At 34.5% G+C, this 27,024-nt stretch overlaps 1 protein-coding gene across 15 annotated transcripts in view; it reads left to right on the top strand.

The window, feature by feature from the left end:
• LOC120526013 (myelin transcription factor 1-like protein) overlaps positions 1-27,024 on the top strand; it is a 614,625-nt gene that overhangs the window by 577,468 nt on the left and 10,133 nt on the right. For 10 of the 15 annotated variants that reach the window (XM_039748823.1, XM_039748819.1, XM_039748828.1 and 7 more), the window contains 5 exons: positions 3,578-3,661; positions 5,310-5,531; positions 13,999-14,090; positions 16,103-16,206; positions 21,628-21,705. In XM_039748823.1, coding sequence (XP_039604757.1) covers positions 3,578-3,661; positions 5,310-5,531; positions 13,999-14,090; positions 16,103-16,206; positions 21,628-21,705 — 580 coding nt within the window. The remainder of the gene's footprint in view (positions 1-3,577; positions 3,662-5,309; positions 5,532-13,998; positions 14,091-16,102; positions 16,207-21,627; positions 21,706-27,024) is intronic. The other 5 variants (XM_039748831.1, XM_039748830.1, XM_039748834.1 and 2 more) reach the window with 1 other exon arrangement.

The following is a 27,024-nucleotide window of genomic DNA, read 5'->3' as shown; positions in this document are numbered from 1 at the left end:
TGATTGTACACAATTAGTGCACACAAGGAATAAATAAAAATAATGTTAATATCCCATATTGAAAAAATGGAGGAAACTTCAGTTGAGTCTAGTTACAAAGATACAGCATTAGAAATTACTAAGTGGGGTATTTGGAATGAATATAATAATCACTGCGATTCCGGAAGTCAAGAAAATGGCAGTCGTCACCCAAATTCTTGAAAAGGCTACTGAGGAAACTGATTTCTGTATAACTCATATGTGCTTTACTCTGAAAGAAACCAGATATGTATTTTTCACTAATTTCAGCACTGAAATCTTCAAAAAAAAATTGTTTTGGAAAGCAAGATATGAAATGAAGTAGGGAAGCTATTCTCGGCTTCCTTCTTTTTATCAACAGAGTTCATTATTTCAAGATATCACTGATGGTAGGGTGTACCATGTGAAACTATTCAACAGTTAAATACAAGTAGGAGAAAGTGCTGTTTTCCGTTGAAACTCAAAACCTACCACTTTAAATAACAACAGTTACTAAAAAGTATGAAGTGTAGAAAATAAAGTGTCACTTGTTTCATAAGATCAAGTTAGATTTGCTAAAGGTGGACAGATACTTTCAGATTTTGACATATATTCAACATAATATATATCCTAGTAGAAATAGAGCTTCCTGATGTCTTGACATTTCTGGATGCGGGAAAAGGCTTTGATGGAGCTGACTGGAGTTACTTATTCATTGCATTATGAACATTTTGATTTACACCCAATATATATTCATGGATTAAACTATCATATGGACTATTAAACCAATCTAGGTATAATTTAAAACTAACAACATGTGAGATCAAAACATACCAACTATAACCATGTAATAATAGCATTAAAAAACAATTACATAATTAAGAAAAATGTTTTTGTTTTATGTAACCAGCTGACTGTATGTGACAATTGGAAATCAATCATACAGTACATGTACTGTACACCTGAGGGAGCTAAGAAAAACATAGAAGATCGTCCTGAAGTGTAACCAGATATATAAAGATAAGCTATAGACATTTTTGTGGCAGAAAGAATTATGTTTGTGAGGAAACAATGGTCAATATTATATATTGACATACTACTTTACTATCTGCTTACTATATTTTAAATATTGTTACATAGTTTTACTTCCTTTTTAATACTTATTCATTGCATTATGAAAATCTTTATTTATACCCAATATACTGTATATTCAATATATATTCTATAATTTAAAACTAACAACATGTGAGATCAAAACATACCAACTATAACCAACCTTAATACAGAGTATATAATACTAAAGATAAATCTAGCAAGTTATACAAAAGTCATTTGTTTCAATGAATAGAGAAAATGTGTAATTAATATACAGTATAATTAAATTAATGATAATAGGAATAAGGCCTCTACCAAACACCTACAAACTTGAAAATCTTTTTTGACAATAGATGCATAATTCATTGTGTGTCCAGTCCCAGTATATTGTACCATTAGATGTAGGATTTACCCAAAAATGTAACCATACACAATTCACTAACAGATCTGCCCACTTAATACACTAATAATAATACATGTCAGTACACAACAGCGAGTCAGCTAGCTTCAAAGTTAAGAATGATTCAATACACTCTTGGCAACAGTAATATAAAAAATACTAAGGGTAGTGGTACCAAATTAATCCAGAGTGTTTGTGGAAGGATAATATATAATGAAATATTTGCACCAAGGTACCGATCCCACAAATTCTCCAAATAAACAATATTGTGCTGCAGATTAAGGATTGGATGCCTAAATCCTCTCTGCTCATAAATCTAACTAAAAAGGAGACCAAAAAAAGAGTCACTGCCTCAGGCAGTCTTGCTGTTCAACAAGTTTCAGGACTGCCCTTTTTTCAAGGATAATATAGTCCATTTCTCAGTAATGGAGCAGCTTTCAATTGTAGGTCAATGCTGTATACACATATACATATTTAAAACATAGACTGCAAAAAAAATACTTTTCAAACATAAATATTTTGGTACAACAAACCGGTAATGGGATACTAAGAAATAATGGTGGCATATTATTATATATTTATTGGTCTGCTCCTTTCCTTATCTTATTTCTATGTCATAGAAATTCAGTTTATCTTATTTTAATGATGGCTGTCTTTTTTTGCATCAGATTTAAATCATGAACAAATTTTTGGTAATATGCCAGTCTATTTAAGGGTATGCTGCCTTCACAACCACACTCATCTACACCCAATTACAAATTACCCAATTTGAAATAGCCAGTCTACCTACTTTCATGTTGTTAGAAGACTACTTGAAAAAGAAAGAAAGTGACTTAAATCGACATCAGCTAAGCTTGTATGGATGACCTGGTGCAACCCGTGTTGTAAACATTTTTTGAAAAATATTCCTGTTAATGAGGGATTAGACTCCTCAGCTTCATTGGGAAAGTCTATGATAGGATACTAGAAACTTTAAAAGTAACAACTTGGATTCAAAAGAAACAATGCAAATAATGCCTTGGGCATTACAACAGACTCCACCAATGGTGTGCCTTGACTCTAACTCTTGTGTCTCATTTTAATGGATAGAATATAATAGTGCAACCAAAGCTCAAAGAGTATCCTTTTGGCAGAAATGGCTGGTATTACTCTGAATTTCTTTAAATTTCTGACTGTGAACTATGCACTGGAGTAGATCACAGTCAGATGTTCTCATGGTTTAAATGAGAATCATCATCTCTTAAAGAAACATCATTGTTCTTTACTGGGCAAGAGTGGTATGTATTTTGCAGAGGAGGACAACTGCTCTAGGTAATGGAGTTCACTTGGCCTGAAGTTTTGTTAGTGACTGTGATTGAGGCTACAAGTGATTGTGAGGTAGATTAGTAGATCAGCACAGTACTACTAGCATTGAACTGGATGGAGGTGGTGATGGGGATCTAGATTTTTAACAAATTTTTCAGTTAATTGATCAAACTACATCATCACTTATTTCCATAAGCTATGGGTTATGGCCAAATCATACTGTATGTTACTTGCAATATTTATAAACTACTTGCATATATTCATTATGGATTATAAGAAACAAACTGGAAGTAATACAATGTTAATTAAAATGTGTATCTGCTACAAAAAAAGACCTAACAATATCATCACATAAGTTAATGTAAAAAAAGAAAAAAATGTGTCTTGCTAAGGAGATATTATAGTACTTAATGTACAGGAACTGATTTTACTCTGCTTATTTTGTATTTGTTATTATGTATTTCTATATTTTAAATGTATTTTTGTTTTCATTTAAAATTTTTGTACATCACAGGTTTTTACAGTATCCGTGATAATGAGTCACGTTAACTTAAACTGCAAAGTCATTAGTATTACTTACAAATTTCTAGTTAATATTTTCTGTTTTACATTTTGTCATGAAGTCACATACATCTGACAGAAACCTATGATACTGTATTTATGTTAGTAAAGCTTGAAAAAGGAGGCATGAAGATGGTGTAGTGAATTATTAATATAAATTCTTTAATAGTCCTTTGCTGTCTCTTGTTAAACTATGATATGTTTTACTTACTTATCCAGCTTGTCCGGTTGCCCAAGAGCAAAGAAAAGTGGTATCAAGATTGCACATAGTAAAGAGGATAAAGAAGACCAGGAACCAATAAGGTACTAAATTGAATGTAGTTGTTTCTTTGTTAATGCTGTTTTTTTGGGTAATATAAAACATTATAAAAATTGTGTAATTTAATATCTATTGTCACACCACCTGTATATTGTTCTAGTTCCCTTCAATTTTACAGTTGAGATAAGAAAATTTTGAAAATAAATTAATAATATTAGAGTACTAGCTGTGTTACCTGGCTTTCCCTGGGAAATTTTGTAAGACAATGTCAGTTACAGTGCTGTTGGTTAATCAGGTGTATCAGAAGTACTATGTTACCAACCAAATACATTTCTGTATATACTGTAATATATGTATTTTTTACTAAGTGCTAATATTATTAGCAGGCACTATGTTGTAGTGTTTAAGGTTTTGGACCTAGAACATCAAACCCTGAGTTTGTGGATTCAAATCTACTGACACTGTGTGTTCATGGGCATATCATTTCACCTGCCTGTTCTCCAATTACAAAAACAAAAGAAAAATTACCAATTGTATCTCATATGTGGTAAATTTTCTTGGATAAATGCATCAATCAAAAAAAGATGTAGTAATAGTAATATATAAAGGTCACTAAGGAAAACATTCCTGAATTAGCTCAATTCCTGATTTTTTCTGCTTTTCCTAGTAACTTGGCTTTTGCTGATGGTAATTACAAAACAAAATATTACAGGAAAGTGTATTCTTTTGAACTGAAATGGGTAATCAGCATGAACAGTGTGATATTTTAGTATATAATGTAATGAAACACCGTAGTGTGGTGAAAGAAATGAGCACAGTGCAAAGATTCATTAGAGTTTGAGGTAATGGCCTTTGTATTATAAATCAAATAAAAAAACTGGAAAAACTGTCATAGACTGATAACTTTTTTCGTCAAGTTGTTTCCTGTTCCATCAGGGGAAAGAAGGTTACCACTTAAAAGTTCCGAGTTGCCTTTTAGGAAAAAAAGAATGATTTGAGTACAGCTGTATATTGAAATGTTGGTGCATGTACTGAATTACATACACACACAGATAGACAGGTTTTTATGGCAGAGTCATAGATATGAAAAGAAAGCCAACTATTTTTCTTGTTTTTGCATTCATGATATATGATTCAATATGTTCAAGAGTATGTTAAAGGAATGGCATGGATCCACTGTACTAATTCCTTTCATAATTTTAAAAATCATGTCACCTCTTAATTTTAATCTTAAAGAAACAACTAATTTATTCTGTCTTAACATGTATTTGGTTATTCCATCATGTATGCCCATTTGTAACAGTGAATATTATAAATGCCTTTACAGAAATTTGGATAACTTCCACATTTTTTGTTAACTTCATGCAAGATGCTGATTATATAATTATAATTATAAAACTAATTAAAATCAATCACATGGTGTTGTTAAGACATTCTGTCATCAAGTAAGTGTTATGATAACATTTGTCAGGAGACTCCTCACAGTTATTGTATTGCAGTATATTAAAAAAGTAAAATGCATTATCAAACCTATGTAAGGAAGAATGGAATAAACTTTGGTGAATAATACAATTTAGTGTGTACTCATACAGTGCTATCACCACATAATCTTGTCTGCACTATCAATTTGTAAGAAACAATGTCTAATGTTCATAATTTATTCTGTTTTTTTAATTTTCTTGTTATATGAAGATGTCCAGTTCCTGGTTGTGATGGACAGGGTCACGTGACCGGCAAGTATGCCTCTCATCGTAGTGCATCAGGTTGTCCTCTAGCTGCAAAACGGCAAAAGGATGGTTATTTGAATGGCTCTCAGTTTTCTTGGAAATCAGGGAAAACAGATGGCATGTCATGTCCAACACCTGGTTGTGATGGTTCAGGCCATGTCAGTGGAAGCTTTTTAACACATCGGAGGTAGGTCATTATATATTTGTGACTTCAAAGATAAAGTAATATTTTAAAGTGCTACTATCATCTTGAAGAGAGTATGTCTATATGTAGTAGTAATGTTCAGAAGGAGAGATACTGTGCTGTTTTAAAATAAACAGCAGAGTCACATTAGCACAAATACTGCAGTATTTTTCTTTCCATACAGACATGTTAGTCCATGTTCAAATTTATTGCAAAGAAGAGAAATGTAATTTAATGTAAACATATTAACGTATTACAGGCTACCACATACTACTGCTTGAATTAAGAAAAAATATATCCCAGCATTCAAGTTACTATAATATCTTTCCATTATCCAACCCACTATATCCTAACTACAGGGTCACGGGGGTCTGCTGGATCCAATCCCAACCAACACAGGGCACAAGGCAGGAAACAAACCCCGGGCAGGGCGCGCACACACACAAACACACACACCAAGCACACACTAGGGACAATTTAGAATTGCCAATTCACCTAACCTACATGTCTTATGTAATATGATTTTCAGTTAAATAATAAATTAGGTTTGCAAAGATTAGCTAATGCCATTGTTTAACACTCCCACTACCACCTTCTTCCAATGACCAGTCCCCTCCCTACCATCTATATTACGTCAACAACTCTTACCACATCACTTGGGATGGCCAGTGTCGAGTCCATCAATGACCATCAGTACAGACTGTCCATAACTGAAGATCAAGTAAGGAGACAACTGAGGAACCTAAACACAGGAAAAGCCACGAAACCAGATGTAGTCAGTCCTTGATTTCTTAAGGCCTATGTTGTCCAGCTTTGTGGTGCCATCTGTTACTTTTTCATGCTGCCCCTAAACTCCAGAAAGTCAGCTGCTTGGAAAACATTCTGCATTGTTTCTGTTTCAAACAAGGCAGGATCTTCTTCACTTAATGACTGTGGACAGGTGGCACATATGTCAAACATCATGAAAACCTTTGACAGGCTTGTCCTGGACTATATGAGTACTCTTGTGGAAGACCACCTGGACCTTCTACAGTTTGGACTGGAGGATGTAACTGTCTATCTGCTGCACAAGGCAGATTCTCATCTAGAAAAAGCTGATAGCACTGTGAGGTTTATTTTTTTGATTTCTCCAGTGCCTTCAATGCCATCCAGCCATCAGTGTAAGGTCAGAAATATGCAGGTGGATTAGCATATGGTGTCCTGGATAATGGACTATCTGTTGGGCAGACTGTGGTTTGTAAGACTCATGGACTGTGTCTCTGATACTGATACAACACTGGAACACCACAATGAACATCCCTGTCTACTTTTCTCTTCAGAGTATAGGAGTCAGGTGGACAACTTTGTGCATTGGTGCAGATAGATTTGTCTGCAGCTTAACGTAAGTAAAATCAAGGAACTGATTATTGACCATCACCCCATCAAGGTGCCTCTGTGTCCAGTCAATATTTAGGGAATAGATACGTAGAGGTGATGCACTCCTATAAGTACTTGGGGGTCTACATCAATGACAGGTTGGACTGGTCTCATAACATAGAGGAAATATATAAGAAAAGGCACACCAGGCTCTTTTTTCTTAGAAGATTATGTTCCATTAATGTTGGTAATGACATCATTTACATCTTCTGCAACTCTGTGATGGCCAGTGTAATTTTCTATGTTGTAGTATGATGGGCTGGTCACGTCAAAAGAGGCCCACCGAATCAACAAGCTAATTAAATGGGCAGGCTCAGTTATGGGATGCACTCTGGACTCCCTGGAGGCAATAGTAAAGGAGAGAATTAAAACAACACTGACACACTAACACTGGGTACATTCAGTAAAAGTGCATCAAGAAACACTAGTGGAGCTCTTTTATAACAACAGCAATACGCCTGCATAATGCTTCACCGAGACTGTGACTGCCAAGTCAAACGTTTTCTCTCATTTTAATTTTATGGTGTGCGCTCAGGTGTGCGCTCTGGTGTGTGTGTGTGTATATATATATATATATATATATATATAGTTCCAGATGACTGGGACGATACCTCCCTTGGACCACGAGAGGGCAACTGCCCGGGTCTGCTTTTGGGCCACAGGAACGGAGCTGGGATGCTCATCACACCAGGAAGTGCTGCCGGAAGAAATCCCAGGGGCACCCAGAGTGCTTCCAGGGGCTCTCCTGACACTTCTGCCACACCAGGAAGTGTCGTCAGATGGAGCACCTGGATTTCATCCGGGTCATTATATAAGGGGCCCCCCTTCCCTCCAGTAGACGAGCCAGAGTTGGGAGGAAGGAGACAGAGCTTGTGAGGAGGGGAGTGGAGGACAGAAGAAGAGAAAAAAAGAGTAGAGGAAGGCATTGTGGTGTAAAGGAAAAATAAAGAAGTGTGTTTTGGACACTCTGCTGTCTGTCTGTCTGTGTCTGGGGGTATGCTTTCCACTATATATATATATATATATATATGGGCAAAAGTAGGTTTATAGTTGTGAGTATGTAAAATACAGAGTTTATTGCTGTATTAATTTTTATTTATTTGTTACAAACAACCTGTATCTTAAGTGCAGTGTGCCATTGTGGCATTCTTTTCAGTTAATAAACCTATTGTAATAATCATAACCTGAATGTCTTTTTCCATATGGTCAACTGTAAACCTACTTTTGCACACCCCTGTATGTATGTATGTATGTGTATATATATATATATATATATATATATATATATATATATATAGTATATATATATATATATACTGTATATACTGTATATATATATATATATATTAGCTGTGTAAGCCCGTGCTGTAAAACGGGCCAGGCTTCTAAAAACTATTGAAATCGTCAGAAAAAAAATTGAAATGCAGAGTTGTAGGTTTCGTTTTACGGATGTGCTCAACCCCCCAAACCCAACCCTTTGCACTTTCTCTTTGAAGTTTTTTCCCCCTTCGTTGCATCTTATTAGTGACAATTTAAAACAAGCAAATCAGACACCCAGGCAAACAACACAGAATAATCAAAAGCTGCAAATACTTTAGAGTCAGACCCACTAATTAGTAAATAATGGATTAATTAAACAATTAGAACATCTTGAAAAGTAGAATGAAAATCAAGATGAAAATACTGTTAAAATGTAAAAAATACATTATTCCTATATAACTGCTTGGTACATTTTAATATTTTTTTTTAAGCAAACTTAGCTTTCTAATTTCTATATCGTTCCCTAAACACAGAACTTGGGAAACATCAGTTCACTTAATTAGCCCAGGAGTTCAATTAAAAACAGAAGCTGGTTGGACAAAATCCTGGGGTTCCCCAGGACCAAGCCTGGGAAACACTGCTGTAGCCTTGTGCTTCTTTCTTCTTCATATACATATTGGAAAATCTTTAAACAGAACATAAAGTGATACAGTCATAATCATTTAGCTAACCATTGCTGCAGACTACCATGCCTCTTTTTATTATTTATTAGCAGGATATACAACAAAAAGAAAAGTAGGAACATTCCACAATTTTCCAGCAAACTGCAATAATACACTGCCACCTAGTGACGAGATAAACAGTAACTGTTAAGCTATATATAGTACCTGTATATTGTAGTTGTTGCATCAAATCAGTGTTAATAATAATAATACTACATTTTAATTTATATAGTGCCTCTCAACTTGCTCCATCAATAAATATTTATTTATCAATTTACTTATATATTTAAAGAACTTCTTTAAAAATCAAAATTGTATGTGTATGGAGTGTTATTTGATTTAAACAAACATTAAAAAATATTTTTAAAAAAATTGAAATTTACCCCGGGACAAAAATAGCTGTATTTATGTATCTTTTAGACATCTTTTGTAATATTTGTTTTCAATTTTGCAACATTTTAATATTTAGAGTAAATGGTTGGCTTCTTGCATTTCTTTTTATCAGCTGGTGTTAAATATTTAATTATAGTGAAAATACATTTAGAAGAATAGAAATTACATATTTTAGCAGTTACATTTATTACTATGTACTGTATTTTTCTCTGTACAAAATAGGCTCACTAATATTATAATATATTTTTGCAGTGCTTAAGAAAAGTATTATATTTTATTATTATACAACAGTAAATTGCAATGTATTTCAATAGCAATTTTTGAACCTGATAAGCAGAAAAATACTCTATAATATCAAAATGAAAATAGATGTCTAGAAGATGCAGGGTTAAATTAATGACAAATATAAAACCAAAAATATTTGATGATGTAAGTATTCCATTCAAGTCAGTATTTAGTAGATGCACCTTTGGGAGCCATGGCAGCCTTGAGTCTATGTGGAGAGGTCTGTCAGCTTTGCATATCTGAACATTGTAGATTTTCCCATTCTTCTCCACAAAACTGCTCAACCTCTATTAGTTTGCATGGGGAATCATGAGTAAGTAGCCTTTTTAAGTCAAAACCCAAAACCCAGTTGGATTGAGACCAGGAATCTGACTTGCATTCATTTTATCCTATACCCTCACAAGTCTTACAGGGCCTACTGCAGAGAAGTACTCCTCACAGCATGATGGTGATAACACCATGCTTTACAATTGACAATGGTGTGTTTTTGATAATGCACAAAGTTCAAACATAGTGTTCAGTCTGATGGCCAAAAAGCCATCTCATCAGACCATAGGACCTTCTTCCAGCTGACTTCAGAGTCTCTTGTGTGCCTTCTGGCAAACTCTTGCCAGAATGTCTTGCTTTTATTACCAGTAGGTTTCTCCTTAACATTCAGCCCTAAAGCTGTGACTGGTAAAACACACAGGCAGCAGTTGCTGTACATATAGTCAATCTACAGTAGCTTGTAACATTTTCAGTTATCATAGGTCTCCTGGTGACATATCTCACTTCTTTCTGTCACTCAGTTTTTGTGTACTATATTGTAAGGGATATTCAGTGACTTTGATATTTTCTTGTATCCATACACTGACTTGCGCTTTTTAACCACTTTTTAACAGTATCTTTTTTTTGTCTTCATTGTGTATGTAAGGCCCCAGTATTGACTAACCCCAAGTTGGATCTTCCAGATAAGGTCCATTTATACTTTAGTCGATTTAACCCCATGACTACAACAACAACATTTATTTATATAGCACATTTTCATACAAATAACGTAGCTCAAAGTGCTTTACATGATGAAGAAAAGAGAAATAAAAGACAAAGTAAGAATTAGAATAAGACAACACTCATTAACACAGAATAAGAGTAAGGTCTGATGGCCAAGGAGGCCAGAAAAAACAAAAAAAACTCCAGACGGCCGGAGAAAAAAAAAAAAAATCTGCAGGGGTTCCAGGCCACGGGACCGCCCAGTCCCCTCTGGGCATTCTACCTAACATAAATGAAACAGTCCTCTTTGTATTTAGGATTCTCTTGGAAGGACTTGATGATGGTGGTCATGTAGACTTCTGGCTTTTAATTCATCAATATAGGACATCACGGTGCTTTGATTAGGTGGTGATGGCGCAGATCGCCACCACAGAAAACATGGAAAAGAAACAGATGAGAAAGTTGGAGTCAGTACGGATTTTAAAGCCACCATAAATAGTTATTATGATGAATTGAATATACAGAGTATCAGTATTAAATGAAGGTCAAGTTATCAGAAACCCATGTTAAAGTAATGTGTTTTCAGCAGTTTTTTTAAAGTGTTCCAACTGTATCAGCCTGGTGAGTTCCTATTGGCAGGCTATTCCAGATTTTAGGTACATAACAGCAGAAGGCCACCTCACCACTTCTTTTAAGTTTTGCTCTTGGAATTCTAAGCAGACACTCATTTGAGGATCTGAGGATTTGGAATATAAGGTGTCAGACACTCCGATACAGTGGGATGCAAAAGTTTGGGCAACCTTGTTAATAGTTATTATTTTCCTGTATAAGTCATTGGTTGTTACGATAAAAATGTCAGTTAATATCATATAGGAGACACACACAGTGATATTTGAGAAGTGAAATGAAGTTTATTGGATTTACAGAAAGTGTGCAATAATTGTTCAAACAAAATCAGGCAGGTACATAAATTTGGGCACCGTTATCATTTTATTGATTCCAAAACTTTTAGAACTAATTATTGGAACTCAAATTGGCTTGGTAAGCTCAGTGACCCCTGACCTACATACACAGGTGAATCCTATAATGAGAAAGAGTATTTAAGGGGGTCAATTGTAAGTTTCCCTCCTCCTTTAATTTTCTCTGAAGAGTAGCAACATGGGGGTCACAAAACAACTCTCAAATGACCTGAAGACAAAGATTGTTCACCATCATGGTTTAGGGGAAGGATACAGAAAGCTGTCCCAGAGATTTAAGCTGTCTGTTTCCACAGTTAGGAACATATTGAGGAAATGGAAGACCACAGGCTCAGTTCAAGTTAAGGCTCGAAGTGGCAGACCAAGAAAGATTTCGGATAGACAGAAGTGACAAATGGTGAGAACAGTCAGAGTCAACCCACAGACCAGCACCAAAGACCTACAACATCATCTTGCAGCAGATGGAGTCACTGTGCATCGTTCAACCATTCGGCGCACTTTACACAAGGAGATGCTGTATGCGAGAGCCTTTTCTCTGCCCACAGCACAAACAGAGGCGCTTGAGGTATACTCAAGCACATTTGGACAAGCCAGCTTCATTTTGGAATAAGGTGCTGTGAACTGATGAAACTAAAATTGAGTTATTTGGGCATAACAAGGGGCGTTATGCATGGAGGAAAAAGAACACAGCATTCCAAGAAAAACACCTGCTACCTACAGTAAAATATGGTGGTGGTTCCATCATGCTGTGGGGCTGTGTGGCCAGTGCAGGGACTGGGAATCTTGTCAAAGTTGAGGGACGCATGGATTCCACTCAGTATCAGCAGATTCTGGAGACCAATGTCCAGGAATCAGTGACAAAGCTGAAGCTGCGCCGGGCTGGATCTTTCAACAAGACAACGACCTGAAACACTGCTCAAAATCCACTAAGGCATTCATGCAGAGGAACAAGTACAACGTTCTGGAATGGCCATCTCAGTCCCCAGACCTGAATATAATTGAAAATCTGTGGTGTGAGTTAAAGAGAGCTGTCCATGCTCGGAAGCCATCAAACCTGAATGAACTAGAGATGTTTTGTAAAGAGGAATGGTCCAAAATACCTTCAACCACAATCCAGACTCTCATTGGAACCTACAGGAAGTGTTTAGAGGCTGTAATTTCTGCAAAAGGCGGATCTACTAAATATTGATTTCATTTCTTTTTTGTGGTGCCCAAATTTATGCACCTGCCTGATTTTGTTTGAACAATTATTGCACACTTTCTGTAAATCCAATAAACTTCATTTTACTTCTCAAATATCACTGTGTGTGTCTCCTATATGATATATTTAACTGACATTTTTTATCGTAACAACCAACGATTTATACAGAAAAATAATGACTATTAACAAGGTTGCCCAAACTTTTGCATCCCACTGTATATAAGATGGAGCAAGATTATTTAAGGCTTTGTAAACCATAAGCAGCATTTTAAAGTCAATTCTGAATGACACAGGTAACCAGTGTAGTGACATCAAAACTGGAAAAATGTGCTCAGATTTTCTTTTCCTAGTTAGGATTCTAGCAGCTGCATTCTGCACTAGTTGCAAAAGATTTATGTCTTTTTTGGGTAGTCCTGAGAGGAGTGCGTTACAGTAATCTAGACGACTGAAAACAAAAGTGTGAACTAATTTCTCAGCATTTTTCAATGATATAAGAGGTCTAACTTTTGCTATGTTTCTTAAGTGAAAAAATGTTGTCCTAGTGATCTGATTAATATGCGATTTAAAATTTAGGTTACAGTCAGCAGTTACCCCTAAGTTCTTTACCTCCGTCTTGACTTTTAATCCTAATGCATCAAGTTTATTTCTAATAATCTCATGGTCTCCATTATTGCAAATCACTAAGATTTCTGTTTTCACTTTGTTTAGCTTGAGAAAATTACTATTCATCCAATTAGAGACAAAAGTAAGAGATTGTTAGTGAATTAACAGCATCTGGGTCATTGGGTGCTATTGATAAATACAGTTGTGTGTCATCAGCATAGCTTTGGTAGCTCACGTTGTGCCTCAAGATAATCTACATATAATAGATGATCTCCGTTTAACTAATTATGTTATTTCATAAACCAATTGGCTACACTAGTGATGAGTCATGTTTGGGCGGTGAATATTTGTGCAGTTATTTTGTATTTTTATATTTATAATCAATTGAGATAACTATGCAGTGTTCATTTACAGTATGACATTAATGAGTCTTTTTCTGTTGATCGGTGACAAAAGAGTCAAATTTAAGTGAATGTGATTCAGTGTTGTATTGCAATAAAATGCAAAAACTTGCAATTGATAAATACCTTTTATAGGCACTGTATTCAGTTGTTATTATATACTAAGCAGACTTTTAAATGTTCTTAAAACTTAAATGTTGTTCTAACCTACTGGGATATTTTTGCTTTTGCTTTATGTTTTAGTCTGTCAGGGTGTCCCAGAGCTACATCAGCCATGAAGAAAGCTAGATTGTCTGGGGAGGAAATGCTAACGATTAAACAGCGAGCCAGCAATGGTAATTAATATGCTCTTTACAAGTAATGTTTTTTAAATAGACAATACTAAAACCTTTATTTCCCATTGCTTGCCATATATTTTTTTGTATTTCAGAGTATAATTGTTAGTTTGGAAGATGGAAATGACTCTCAAAGTAATAATTTCTTTATAACCAGTTAGTTGGTTCTTGTTTTTGGTATTGTACACTTGAGCAACTTAAATCATTTGCATATTATATTATATTGATCAAATGTTTGCTAATTACTCTTTTCCCCAGTCAAACAGTTTTCTAGCTATTTTTCATAGATTCAATTCATGGTCTGGGGGTCGCGGCTAACCCAGGCCAAACTTAGCACAAAGCAAGAAAAAGGTGCTAGTCCACTATATCATAAACACAAGACTAATTTGAAATCCCAAATTAACCTACCCAGCACATCTCACGAAATGTGGTAGAAAACCCATTGAGAAACAAAAGGGAACATGCAGGCTCCAAATAGACAATATACAGACTCAGTATTTAAACTAAGGACACTTGTTAAACAATTTGGAGTAAAGTCAACGCAAATTAAGAAAACATGAAGAACAGACTATTAAATAAAAAGTACAAATTGATTTATTTCATGACAAAAGTTGTGACTTTAACACATTTTAGTTTTTTTTTTGTTTTTTTTTTAATTTTTATTTATTAATTTTATTACAATCAATATATAGCAATCAAGTTTTTACAAAAAAAAGAATTATGTTAAGAACAGATCGATCCCCACCCTTGAGAGAGAGAGCAAGCCAAACGGTGTAAAATTTTAGGCTTGTAAAAATACCTAAATTAATAAATTCTCTGTGCTTTATAAACTTATTTTAAAATATTACTGATTAGATCCTGCCATGTTTTGAAAAAAGTCTGTACAGATCCTCTAACTGAGTATTTGATTTTTTCCAATTTTAAATAATATAACACATCAGTTTCCCACTGACTTAAAAGAGGAGAGTTTGGGTTCTTCCAGTTTATCAGAATAAGTCTGCGTGCCAAAAGTGTAGTGAATGCAATCACAATTTGTTTGTCTTTCTCCACCTTAAGACCCTCTGGAAGAACCCCAAACACAGCTGTTAATGGGTTAGGAGGGATTGTGAGTCACATTTTAGTTTTTGAATGGTGACATAGAGCTGTGTAAATGTCATCTTGTTTACAATTTCAGATCATCACTTTACCCTTTTAAATGCATTATTTAATATGTAGCAACAAAATAAAAAATGAAGCAAAAAGAGGAATCACGTAGACTATCCCAGCGATAGCAAACCTAAGTTCCTTAACATACACTGATAGGGACTCCAGTCCATTGGTCTATATTAAAGTGTTAAAAAATAAAATAGAACAATTATTTTTATTGTAGAAGGAGTCAGGCCCCAACAACAAAAATATTAGCATGAAAAATTTCCAAAAACAATTTAAACTCATGACCAAAGAACATAAATCTGTAGTACACAGAACAGAAGTCAGAGGAATTGTCTGAAAGTGAAATGTAATATAAACTGGCATCACAGCTGCAACAAACTAACCCTAGAATGTCCTTTAATTCTGGAAGAGAATTTTATTTCTAACAAACATTATACATACATTGGAGAACACATTGGAGCGCTACTAAAAGCTGTTGCCTAACCAGTCAATGGACCAGGATTTGATCTCCTGGTTGGTCACTTTATGTGAAGTTTGCAGATTCTCTGTTACATATGCATTTCATTTTCTTCTCAAGTTAATTGGTTTCTCAAAACTGGACAATTATAAGCAAGTTTTAGTTTATTTGGGTCCTCTCCAAGTATAAACTGTACCATTAAAGCATGGATTCAGACGTTTTAGAGCCAGCACAAGGCATTGCCTTTGAAATATTGCTATAATGCTTACTTTAACTGTCATAAACACCTATTATATTATGTTAATTTGGAACTGTGCTATGTTAAACCTATTTTTGTTTTATTTCTGGGCATGAATATTAGTGAAAGTCAGTTTATCAATTGAATTTATTTAATATTTTTCAGGCATTGAGAATGATGAAGAAATTAAACAGCTGGATGAAGAAATCAAAGAACTAAATGACTCCAATTCTCAAGTGGAAGCAGACATGATTAGACTTAGAACTCAGGTAAGTTACATTCATTATAAAGTTTCTGTGTAATTATTAAAGTGTAAATGTGAAAATGTGTGTATTAAACAGTTGTTAACTTGTTAAGACATAAGTAAAACAATGCAATATACAATGGGTGGTGTTTAATATACAGTAGTAAGTGTGGTGTTAAATTTGCTTTACACTGCACAGTCAGAATTATGATAAAATTGGCATATACTGTACACATACTCTGGATATACTTTCAGTTTCACTGTGCTCTGTACACATGGCAATGAACTTCAAATGTGGTATCATTTCCTGAATTTAGGACTTCAATCAATAACTTTGAAAAGTTTCTTTGAATAATTGTATTCATAGAATGCTGATACATTTTATTTGTATTCATGAACTACTGTTTATCATTAAAATGCCTGTTTGAATATTAGTCAACAGATTAATAAAACCATCTGTATTTAAACTGACTTATCCTGAGGAGGGACCTGAAAACTTTGAGCTAGTACCCCGGAAAGCAATAGGCACAAAGCAGGGACACTCCTTGGAGAGGGCTCCAATATCAATCCATCTATCCATTTTCCAACCCGCTGAATCCGAACACAGGGTCACGGGGGTCTGCTGGAGCCAATCCCAGCCAACACAGGGCACAAGGCAGGAACCAATCCCGAGCAAGGTGCCAACCCACCGCAGGACACACACAAACACACCCACACACCAAGCACACACTAGGGGGCGCCAATATCAGCAGATAAATTTAACATAAAATATATGTCATGTACAGTACTTAGTTGAACAGACAATTACTAATAGCCACTATAAAATATAACTGAAGCACACAGTATTTTTATTTTATATATTGAAGAGTTTTTGGAACATTTAAAAATCATCATGTAAACAATAAAAACAAGTTAAAAAATGTCCAGATATGTTATGATGTCCATTAAGCCTAGGTATTTCGGAAATGTCTTTTATTGCATCAGGGCCAACTCTCAAATGGCATTTGAACATATTTTAAAAATGAACATTTTTTAACAATTTTAGGAGATCAACAAGTATTAGTTTATTCTCAATCGAGATGCTCACCATGACACTGGAAACCATAAAATATTATGACTTTAAAAGAACATCCTTGGGCATGTAGCATCTGAAAATGCCCTCATGTTTATTTAAATTCATTAATATTTAGGGTAATTACCTTTTCAAATCTAATTGACTGAGATCAATTAAGTTCAATTAGATACATAAGATATTATTCCAAAATTAATTTACCTCAAGTATACATATAACTGTGTGTCAACAGAATGTAAACACCCCACAGATGCAGTTTGCTTCTAGGTATGTTATAAAATTCTGAATTAGAATTACCTTTGGATGGTCTGATAATAGGCAGCAGTGCCAATCCTAGTCCCAATATTATATTGAAAATGTATTTTTTGCATTTTGCCTACTTAAATAGATACTTTGTACAACAAATATCTTTAAACTTCTATTACATTGTTCTTATTGCATACTGTTTAAATATGTAAAAGAAGAATCTCTAGCTCTCCTTACTATAGCATGTTCATATATAGGATTATTATAATATGTCGACAGTCTTCCAGCAGAAGGATACATTTATAACTAATAAATGTGTGCATTTTTAAATGTGAATTCATTTTTATTTTATATTGCATAGTTAGAACCATATCAATATATTTGATGAAACAAATAAAAAAGGTTAAGATATAAGCCTAATTAAATCATACTGTGCATCAGGTCAAACACACTTTAATTACATGAATAAAATAAATATGAGTTCTGCTAAACAAGTTTATATTGTTTTAAAAAACTTTTCCTTAGAGAAAGATAATTTGGAACACCACATGAAGTCTTTGATAAGATGGCTAGAAAATTCTGCTAAATTTATTTGTCTTACTTCTTATACGTGAATGTTTGAATTTTTTCCAGAATTTCAATTTGGCTTTAATTTTTGTTTGTATGTTTCATGTCATCCTTCTAGTAAAATAAATAGTACAATATGCACATACAGGATCTCTTCAGTGCAAATGATAATGACACCTGCTGCGATAAGTCCATAATAACAGCTTTTTACAAAAAACTAGACTACTTGCTTGCTCAAAGCTGGGCAGTAATTATGTTCCGTACACCCTGGTGGGCAGAATAACCCATTGTTAACTCTCCCAAGAGACAGCTTATAAGGTGAAATAAACTTGCCAGATTCCTGAATTTATATTTTTTCATGACTTCGGACCAAGCACAACACAGAATAGGAAAGTGTTTAACTCAGGTCCTGATAACGATCGTGCTGTACTCACTTGCTCTAAGTATTTCATACCTCAGAAGCACTTGAACACTCTACAGATGTTATTTCTCCCCAAAGAGTTTTAACTCTTTCCTATGCAACAACATTAGTATCTATGCATTTATTTTTTATTCAATTGTGATATTTCAAATACTTATAAAGTTACTGTAGTTTTTTTACTATGACTTCTCTTCATAAGGGTGGATGAGGAAACTAAATAAAATGCCATTAGTTTACAAGAAAAGTATTATTAATTCATACATATCTGATTGACACCTTTATCCAAGGCAACTTACAAGACTGGGATACTGTATGTTCCAACTGTTTACTGTTATTTTTTATAGCTGAAGCATGAGTGGGTCAAAGACACGTTCAGGGTCAACCGCAGTGACACCTTGGTGTTTAACCTCTAGTGCCTTAGCCACTACACCAGGCTGCTTGCCACTAAAGCACCCTGATTAAATAGGATTCCTTTTGTCCAAATTATAAAGTTGTCCATGGAATTACTATAGCCTTGTAGTTGTTGCTGCTGCTGATAGACCAGACTGGGTTGTGTACTCCATTTTTCAGTACTATTTTAATATGCTACGAGAAGAGTAAATGTGATGAACTAATTTCTATAAAAGATTTAAAAATTCTATTGTGGATTCCCCATATTTTATGTGATCCCTGTCCTCTGACACCTTTGTGACCTTCAAGCCCCTAGCAACCCTATATCACTCCTGTAATTTTGTGACAACAATCACAATGATTCACTTTGTAGATATTCAGACTTTATGTAATACATCATAATTTAAACTTTTGTAAATGTTTGTGCTGTGGTGAGCTGCACAATTGCTGTGGTGAGAAACACAAAGGGCCCAACCACAAATATCTGAAAAAATAAATACATTATTTTAAATGAAATGTAGTGGTATTGTGTATTTTTGACCTGCATTTGAAGAAGCTTCATGCAGCTAAGACTTGATTAATAGGGCCAGAAAAGGTGAATGAGCTTTTGCTGACAGATGAGTAGCTGTGGTAATAGACAAATGAATGTTGAAATACTTCTGTTGCTTAGGGGATTATCATTGTACAAAAGTATTCTAAAGTAAATAATATAAAAATGCTTAATAAATGGCTATAAAAGAAAAAGAAACATATATAGCAACATGGTGACCAGAATTAAACACACTTAGCTGGGCTGTAATATTTGTTTAGTTCAATAAAGTATGAAGGTAACAGCTGTTAATGTATATTTTTTAGTTATAAAAGTAGAGCATTGGCAATATCACATTATCACCACACTGTAAAAAGGACATAACAGCACAAGAAGCTGTGCAGGGAAGAGTAACCAAGGGCTTATTCTGACAGGCAAAAGTAATTAAACCTATTTAGCCTTGAACAAACTAGAACAAGCAACATAGTAATATAGTTAATGGACAAATTCTTACAGTTTTTAAAAAGTGGCTTGACAAAGTCTTAGGTCAACTCAGTTATTAGCCAACTGGATCAAACACAATCCTTTCATTTTTAAAATTTCATATGTTGTGAAATTTTATTTTAATAGTATATAGAAACAGAATAATTGTCATTATGTTTTATTACATTGGTTTTCTTGAATTTTCATATGGATATGATTGTATTTACTAAATTATATGTAGATACTATATGTACTGTGCCTATAAAAAGTATTCTTCCATTGGAAGATTCCATATTTTATCATTATATAACATTGAATCATTATGTATTTAATCTGGCTCTTTGACAGTCATCAACACAAAATGAAAACAGTCCTCTGCAAAGTAGCCAAATTAATTACAAACTTTAATCTCAAAATAATTGATCACATAAGTATTCACACTTTCAAGTCAATATTTAGTAGATGCACCTTTGGCAGCCATGAAAGCCTTGTGTCTGTGTGGACATCTGGACATTGTATGTTTTCTCAAATGTTCTTTGTAAAACTAGTCAAGCTCTGTCAGGCTGAATGGGGATTGGGAGTAAACAGCCTTTTTCAAGTCCAGCCACAAATTCTAAATTGGATTACAATCTGAGCTCTGACCTTTTTTTAAGCCATTCACCTATAGCTTTGGCATTATGCTTGGGGTTTGCTGAAAAAAAACATTTCTCAAAGTGAAGATTTCTGCATCAAGTTTTCCTCTTGAATCATCCTTTTTTAGCAGTGGCTTTCACTTTGCCACTCTCTCAAAAAGCCTAGGCTAACAAAGTACCCAGTAACAGTTTTTGTAGCCACAGTCTCTCCAATCTTAAGTATTGTAGCTTGTAACTTCATCAGAGTTATCATGTGTGTCTTGGCAGCCTCCCTCACTAGACTTCTTCTTGTATGAGTACTTAGTTTTTACGGCTGTCCTACTCTACAGCTTTTACATTTACAACTGTGCCATACTATTTCCACTTCTTAATGTCTGATTTAATTGTGCTCCAGGTGATATACAGTGACTTGGATTTTTCTTATGTCATCCGCTTGCTTTTGCTTTTCAATCACATTTTCCTAGAGTTGCTTGTGTTCTTTTATCTTTATTGTGTAGGTTAGGCCACAATACTGACACCCACAAGTTGGACTGACCAGATAAGGTGCATTTACACTACAATCAATTGAAACTCCTTGACTACAGACAGATTATCTTTATTGAACTAATTATGTGATATGTAAAACCAACTGGCTACACCTTTAATTATTTAGGTGTGTCGTATTCAACAGGGTGAATATTTATGTGATCAATTATTTTGTTTTTTATATTTTTAATTAATTTATATGATTTTTTTTAGAGATATGTTTTCATTTTAACATTAAGTAGTCTATTTCTCCTGATTAGTGTCAAGAAATCTCATTAAATCTACTAATATGCAATGTTGTATAACAATAAAACTCAAAAGCTTCCAACAGATTCAATACTTTTTATAGCCACTGTATGTGTGGGAACATGTAAGTAATCTAATATGGTAAATGTTTAGCATTATTTTTTATTGATTCATCTACTTTGCTTAGACGCACCAATCAAAAGGGCCAAGAATAACTGATATTCTACAGTACCACCTACCATGCAGGAAAAAATATTAAAAAATAAAACAGGGACATGCACTAAGTAATGTCACTAGAGAGCCACTAAGATACTTTTTTTCCTTTTTAAATACAGAGGAAAACCATTCACCTTCTCTTGGGAGCTCCTTCCTGCCCTACCAATGAGGTTTATCCACCCAGCTGCAGTCTTAAGGTAGTAAAGGCTACAAAGATGTTCTGTTTTTTTGCTGGTGAAGGGTCAGCACCAAAGGTTCAAAGTTAATTGTTCAGCATTTTTGGACCTCTATCTCTTTGCCTGTTTGGGATCAAATCTGTAAAACAAAAGAATACATAAGATGAGACAAGCCCATACTGTGCTGAATTGTATTTAACTGTATCCTGCATAGTAGGGGTACCACAGACTTATTTTCGGATTAAAGGCCCATATTAAGATTTACAAAATTAAGATAAATAAATCAATAAAATAAAATAAAAGGCAGTTCTATGTGAGTCATATTTGGTTTTGTGAGTGTGTGAATTTTTACTGTCTACATATGAAAAGAAGTTACCGGGGGAATGCAGTAATGAATAAGTATAAGTGTACTGCAGATGCGATGTGTTGAAGAGGCTAAGGCATGGGCCTTTAAATGACATTGTTCAGTCCACAGGTATGACATGTGGTTTGACCTTGAGCAAGTCACTTAATCTGATTGTGCTCTAGTTGATTTAAACAATAGAAACACAGTATATTTTTTTGTAATCTTATAAGCTGCCTTAGGCAATGGTGTCTGCCAAATATTTTATTATGGTACATCCTTGCACTTTCTCTTTCTGATTGAAATCATGCCTCTCTTTCATGTACTTCTGCTTCTGTTTTTTTTTTTTTAATTTACTTTCTAAGTTGCCAAGGGGGAAATGGTGGCACCAAACAGCAATTGCTCTTCCTAAGTACACTGGAGAAAGAGAGAGGGAGAGAGAGAGAGTAAGCAGAGGTGTAGTTAGAAGTTAAAACACCTTATGACTGATTGATGACTGCACATGGTCCCATGTCAAGAGAACTGTGGCACTGCTGCCCTTATGTACAGTAAGTGTGAGGTCAGAAAGGATTTGCAGGAGGGTAATAATTAACTTCCAGCCTATTAAGTGACAGTGCACTGTTTCCTAATGGAAGACTGCCTGAGAGCTCGCTGGGAAAAAATTGGCTCTTTAAAGGCTGCATAGGGTTCAGGGCTACGAGGACAATAGGATCTGGTAGGGAGCATTCTAGCCTTTTGTCCCTTTAGCAAGAGATCTTAGGCATGATTCAGCAGCTTAAGGGAATTGGGGTTTAAAGCCCTCTTGAGCCAGTACCTAATATCAATAGTTTTACATATTGCTGAAGATCATTTTACAATTATTTTTATGTAAAATTAGAGTTAATTTATTTCTGCAGTATATGATCTGTGTTCAAATCTGAATACAAATATCCAGTGAAAGTAACCACTAACAAGGTGTTATTTTCCGAAAGACTAATAATAATATTTATTTCAGAAATATGGTACCAGTAAAAATAGCTATAGATTAATAAGTTCTAGTGTGTTATTTTCTAAATGATATAACTGTCATAAAGTTCATTGCAACTAGTAATTTGACCTCTCCTTCATAACATAGGCTTCCTTGACTGTCCTGACAAATATACTGATCACTGAAGCAGAAAATGTCCTTCTTGACATAAATAATGCTATCATCAAGTAGTCATAGTCACTTCAAGTAGGCTATTTGTTTTCTGGGTCATGCACTTGTCTTACTTTACTAAAAACATATTGTTTTAAAATTCATATTTAGATTGTTTGCCACTCATTTTCAACAACTTGCTTTTCTATCAAATTATATGGCTAGTATATGGTGCAAGTCAGTTGATTCAAAAGAATCTTAGATTGATACCAGGGGTAATAATTTAAATTTTTTTTCTTACACAACATACTGTACTAATAAAATGGTTTGGTCAAAGCTTGTGTTCTTGAACAAAATAAATGATTTTGTTGTATTATTTATGTTTAAATGATATTTTCACATATGAAAAAATTTCTAAAAAAGGGCTTGTACTTTACACTTGATATATAGTACCAAATTCTAAAGATGAAATACTTAATAAAAATACCATGGAGAATCATTAGTCAGTTGACAGTAGTGAGTCGTGTGTGTTTGATATGAAAAAGTCAAGAAAATGAAAATCCATGGTTTTGTCCACCCAAAAACATTTTTTTTGGTCTTATAATAATGTAACAATTTATTATAAGGCCAGTAAAGCATGATTTTGGTATTTTTGAGGCTATTGCCAAGAAGCAACATTTAGAACTAGCTTTAGCATTAGTATATTTAATACATAGAATGAGGAAAACATCACATTACATACAAAAAAGATTTTTCATTTCCTGGAGTGAATAAAAGAGCACATTTTCTTAACCCTCACTGGCCACTTTATTAGGTACTAGGAAGGACTCCCCTTTGCCTACGATGATCCTGAATTCTGTGAGTCATGGATTTAACATTGTGATGAAAACATTTCTTAGGGATTCTTGTGAATAGCTTCTAGCATTTCCCACAGTTTTTGACCACATTGTCATCAACCCAAAGCTCCTTTATTGGATTGAGTTTTGGTGACACTGCAGAACAATGGAGAAAACTCAAATCACTGTCACATTCATTGAACTAGCATGGGATGTTGGATGCTTTGAGACATGTTGCATTATCCTGTTGGAAAAAAGAGTTAACTGAAAACATAATGTGATGCACATGGTCAACAACAAAGCTTAGCTATTCTGTGAAACTGAAATGACACTCAGTTAGTATTAAGATATTTAATGTGTACCAAGGCAATATTTTCCACACCATTAGACTTTCATCAACAGACTGTACAGATTAAAAAGGCTACAATAGACCAATGAATTTATGCAGTTTACAATCTATCGTGTGCATATTACCCAGGTTTTACTCTTGTAATATCATCTGTAAGAAGCTGAACATTAATGAATGATGCAAGTAGAAACATTAAATTGTTTAGTAAATCAGTATACTAATCAAATAAAACCTGCTATTATACTCTAGTAAAGGCTGAAACCAATTCAGTCTTTCAGCTTTCCTGTAGGTGAAGCAGAAAATTTGACACTGGTCAGTGGATCCAGTGTGACACAAACATTTATACATATTAGACATGCTGATAGTATTTGGAAATACAGTAAACTGGGTGCTTTAATTTATACATATTCCCTTCGAGCTGTCATACAATCAGTTGCATCTAGCATTATACAGTAGCACTTACTTGTTTCTGCTGGCACAATATGTTTTGCTTTCAGAACAAAAACAGTTTCTAGCACATACAAAATAGTAATGAAATACTTTGGCCGGAAACATATTGTTAAATAATGAAAAGGACAGAAACAAAACAATGTAGTGTGGCATGATCTTAGCAAGATTCTTTATATAACGATATCTTATCTATACATTGTGCCACCTTGGTGATGCTCTTCTCCCTGGAATTGCCTCTGTATCTAGTGTATCCTTTAATAATATATTTAGGCTCATTATATAAAGGCACATTTATGTATACCATATATGCACACACACATTATGGGTTGCTGTACAGGAAAAAAACCATTAATGAATGGTAAATGTACACATTGACTCAGAGACACAGTGCATTCAGAAAATATTCAGACCCTTTCACTTTCTGCACACTTTGTTGTATTGTAGATTTAACTTTAAATTGATACATTTGTCATCAATCTACACTTAATAACCCATAAAGACAAATAAAAACAAGAACGGACTCAAAAAGGTCTGTAAATTTATTAAAAACCAAAAACTAAAATCTCTCATTTACATAAATATGCAAACTCTTTACCATGGCACTCCAAATTGTGGTGAGGTGCCTACTGTCTGCTTTTTTATTCTTGTGATGTGTCTAAAACCTGATTGGAGTCCACCTGTGGCAAACTGAACTAATTGGACATTGTTTAGAAAATCACATAGCTGTGTACATAAGGTCCAACAATTCAAACTACATGTCATGTGAAATACCAAGCAATGAAGTCCAAGGAACTCTCAGCAGACCTCTGTGACCAAACTGTGGTGAGGCATAGATTATGGCAAGGGTATAAAACCATTTCTAAAACTTTGAGTGTTCCCAAGAGCACATTTGCCTCATTAAGTTTGAAACAGAAGAAGTGTGGAAGTAGTAAGGACCTTGGTCAGGGTGGTAACTAAGAACTTACGGATCACTATAACAGAGCTTCATCATTCCTTTGCTGAGATAGATGACCCTGTCAGAAAGACAACCATCTTAGCAACACTCCATCAATCAGGCGCTTATGGTAGAGTGACTACAGTAGATGGAAGCCACTTTTGAGTAAAAGACATATGACAGCCCACTAGCATTTAAAGGACTCCAGTCTGATAAGACAAAATTGTAACTATTTGAGCAGAACTCCAAGCCCTATGTCTGCCAAAGTCCAGGAACCATTCATCACCAGTCTAATACCATTCCAAAATGAAGCATGATGGTGGCAGCATCATGCTCTATGGGTGCTTCTCAGAAAGGATAAATGCAACAGAGAGGTCCTTGAAGAAAACCTGCACTAGAGCGCACACAACCTCCGATGATTCACCTTTCACCACAACAATAACCCAAAGCATACAGCCAAGACAACGTAAGAGTGGCTTCAGGACAAGCCACTGATTCTCCTTGAGTGGCCCAGCTAAAGCCCAGACTTAAACCACATAGAACATTTTTTGAGACTTGAAGATGGCAGTTTACAGACACTTCCAGTCTAATCTAATAATATTTTCTTAGGATCTACCAGCAAGAATGGGATAAACTGCCCCAATCCTGGTGTACTTACCCAAGAAGACTCAAAGCTATAAATGCTGCCAAAAGGACATCAGCAAAGTATTGAATTAAGGGTCTGAATACTTACATGAATGAGAGATTTTAAATTTTGATTTTTATAAATTTGCAAACCTTTCCTAAAACATGATTTTATTTTGTCATTATGGGTTATTTAGTATAAAAATGCCATATTTATCCATTAAAAAATGGAATCTACAGTATAATACAGAAAGTGTGCAGAAAGTAAAAGGTTGTGGATATTTTCTAAATCCACTGTATTTTTTTTTTTTCATTTTGCCAAATGTTATCATGTGAGCTGTGCTGAAATCATGCCAAATTTTCATTATATTCTTTAGCTGCATGGTCCTTTTAATTGCTGCCTCAAACTTTTCTAATGTATACCTTGGTTTACTGTGATCTCACAATATTCTACACATTTGCCAAATTTGTTACATTTTAGCAAAGTGTTTCCTAAGTAGAATAAAAATGTCTAAAAATACCTTTGAAATTATAATAGGATTCTTGGAATCCCAATTGATAAAGATTTCAGACAAGTTATTATGTGAGCATGTGTTTTAACAAGACAATACTGTATAAATTTACATTAAAACAGAGTATATGGTATCTGCAGAAAATGTCTGAAGGCATGCATTAAAATGAATATTA

Source organism: Polypterus senegalus, chromosome 3, assembly GCF_016835505.1.
Source record: "Polypterus senegalus isolate Bchr_013 chromosome 3, ASM1683550v1, whole genome shotgun sequence".
Lineage (NCBI taxonomy): Eukaryota > Metazoa > Chordata > Cladistia > Polypteriformes > Polypteridae > Polypterus > Polypterus senegalus.
This window is presented reverse-complemented; position numbering and strand designations above follow the sequence as displayed.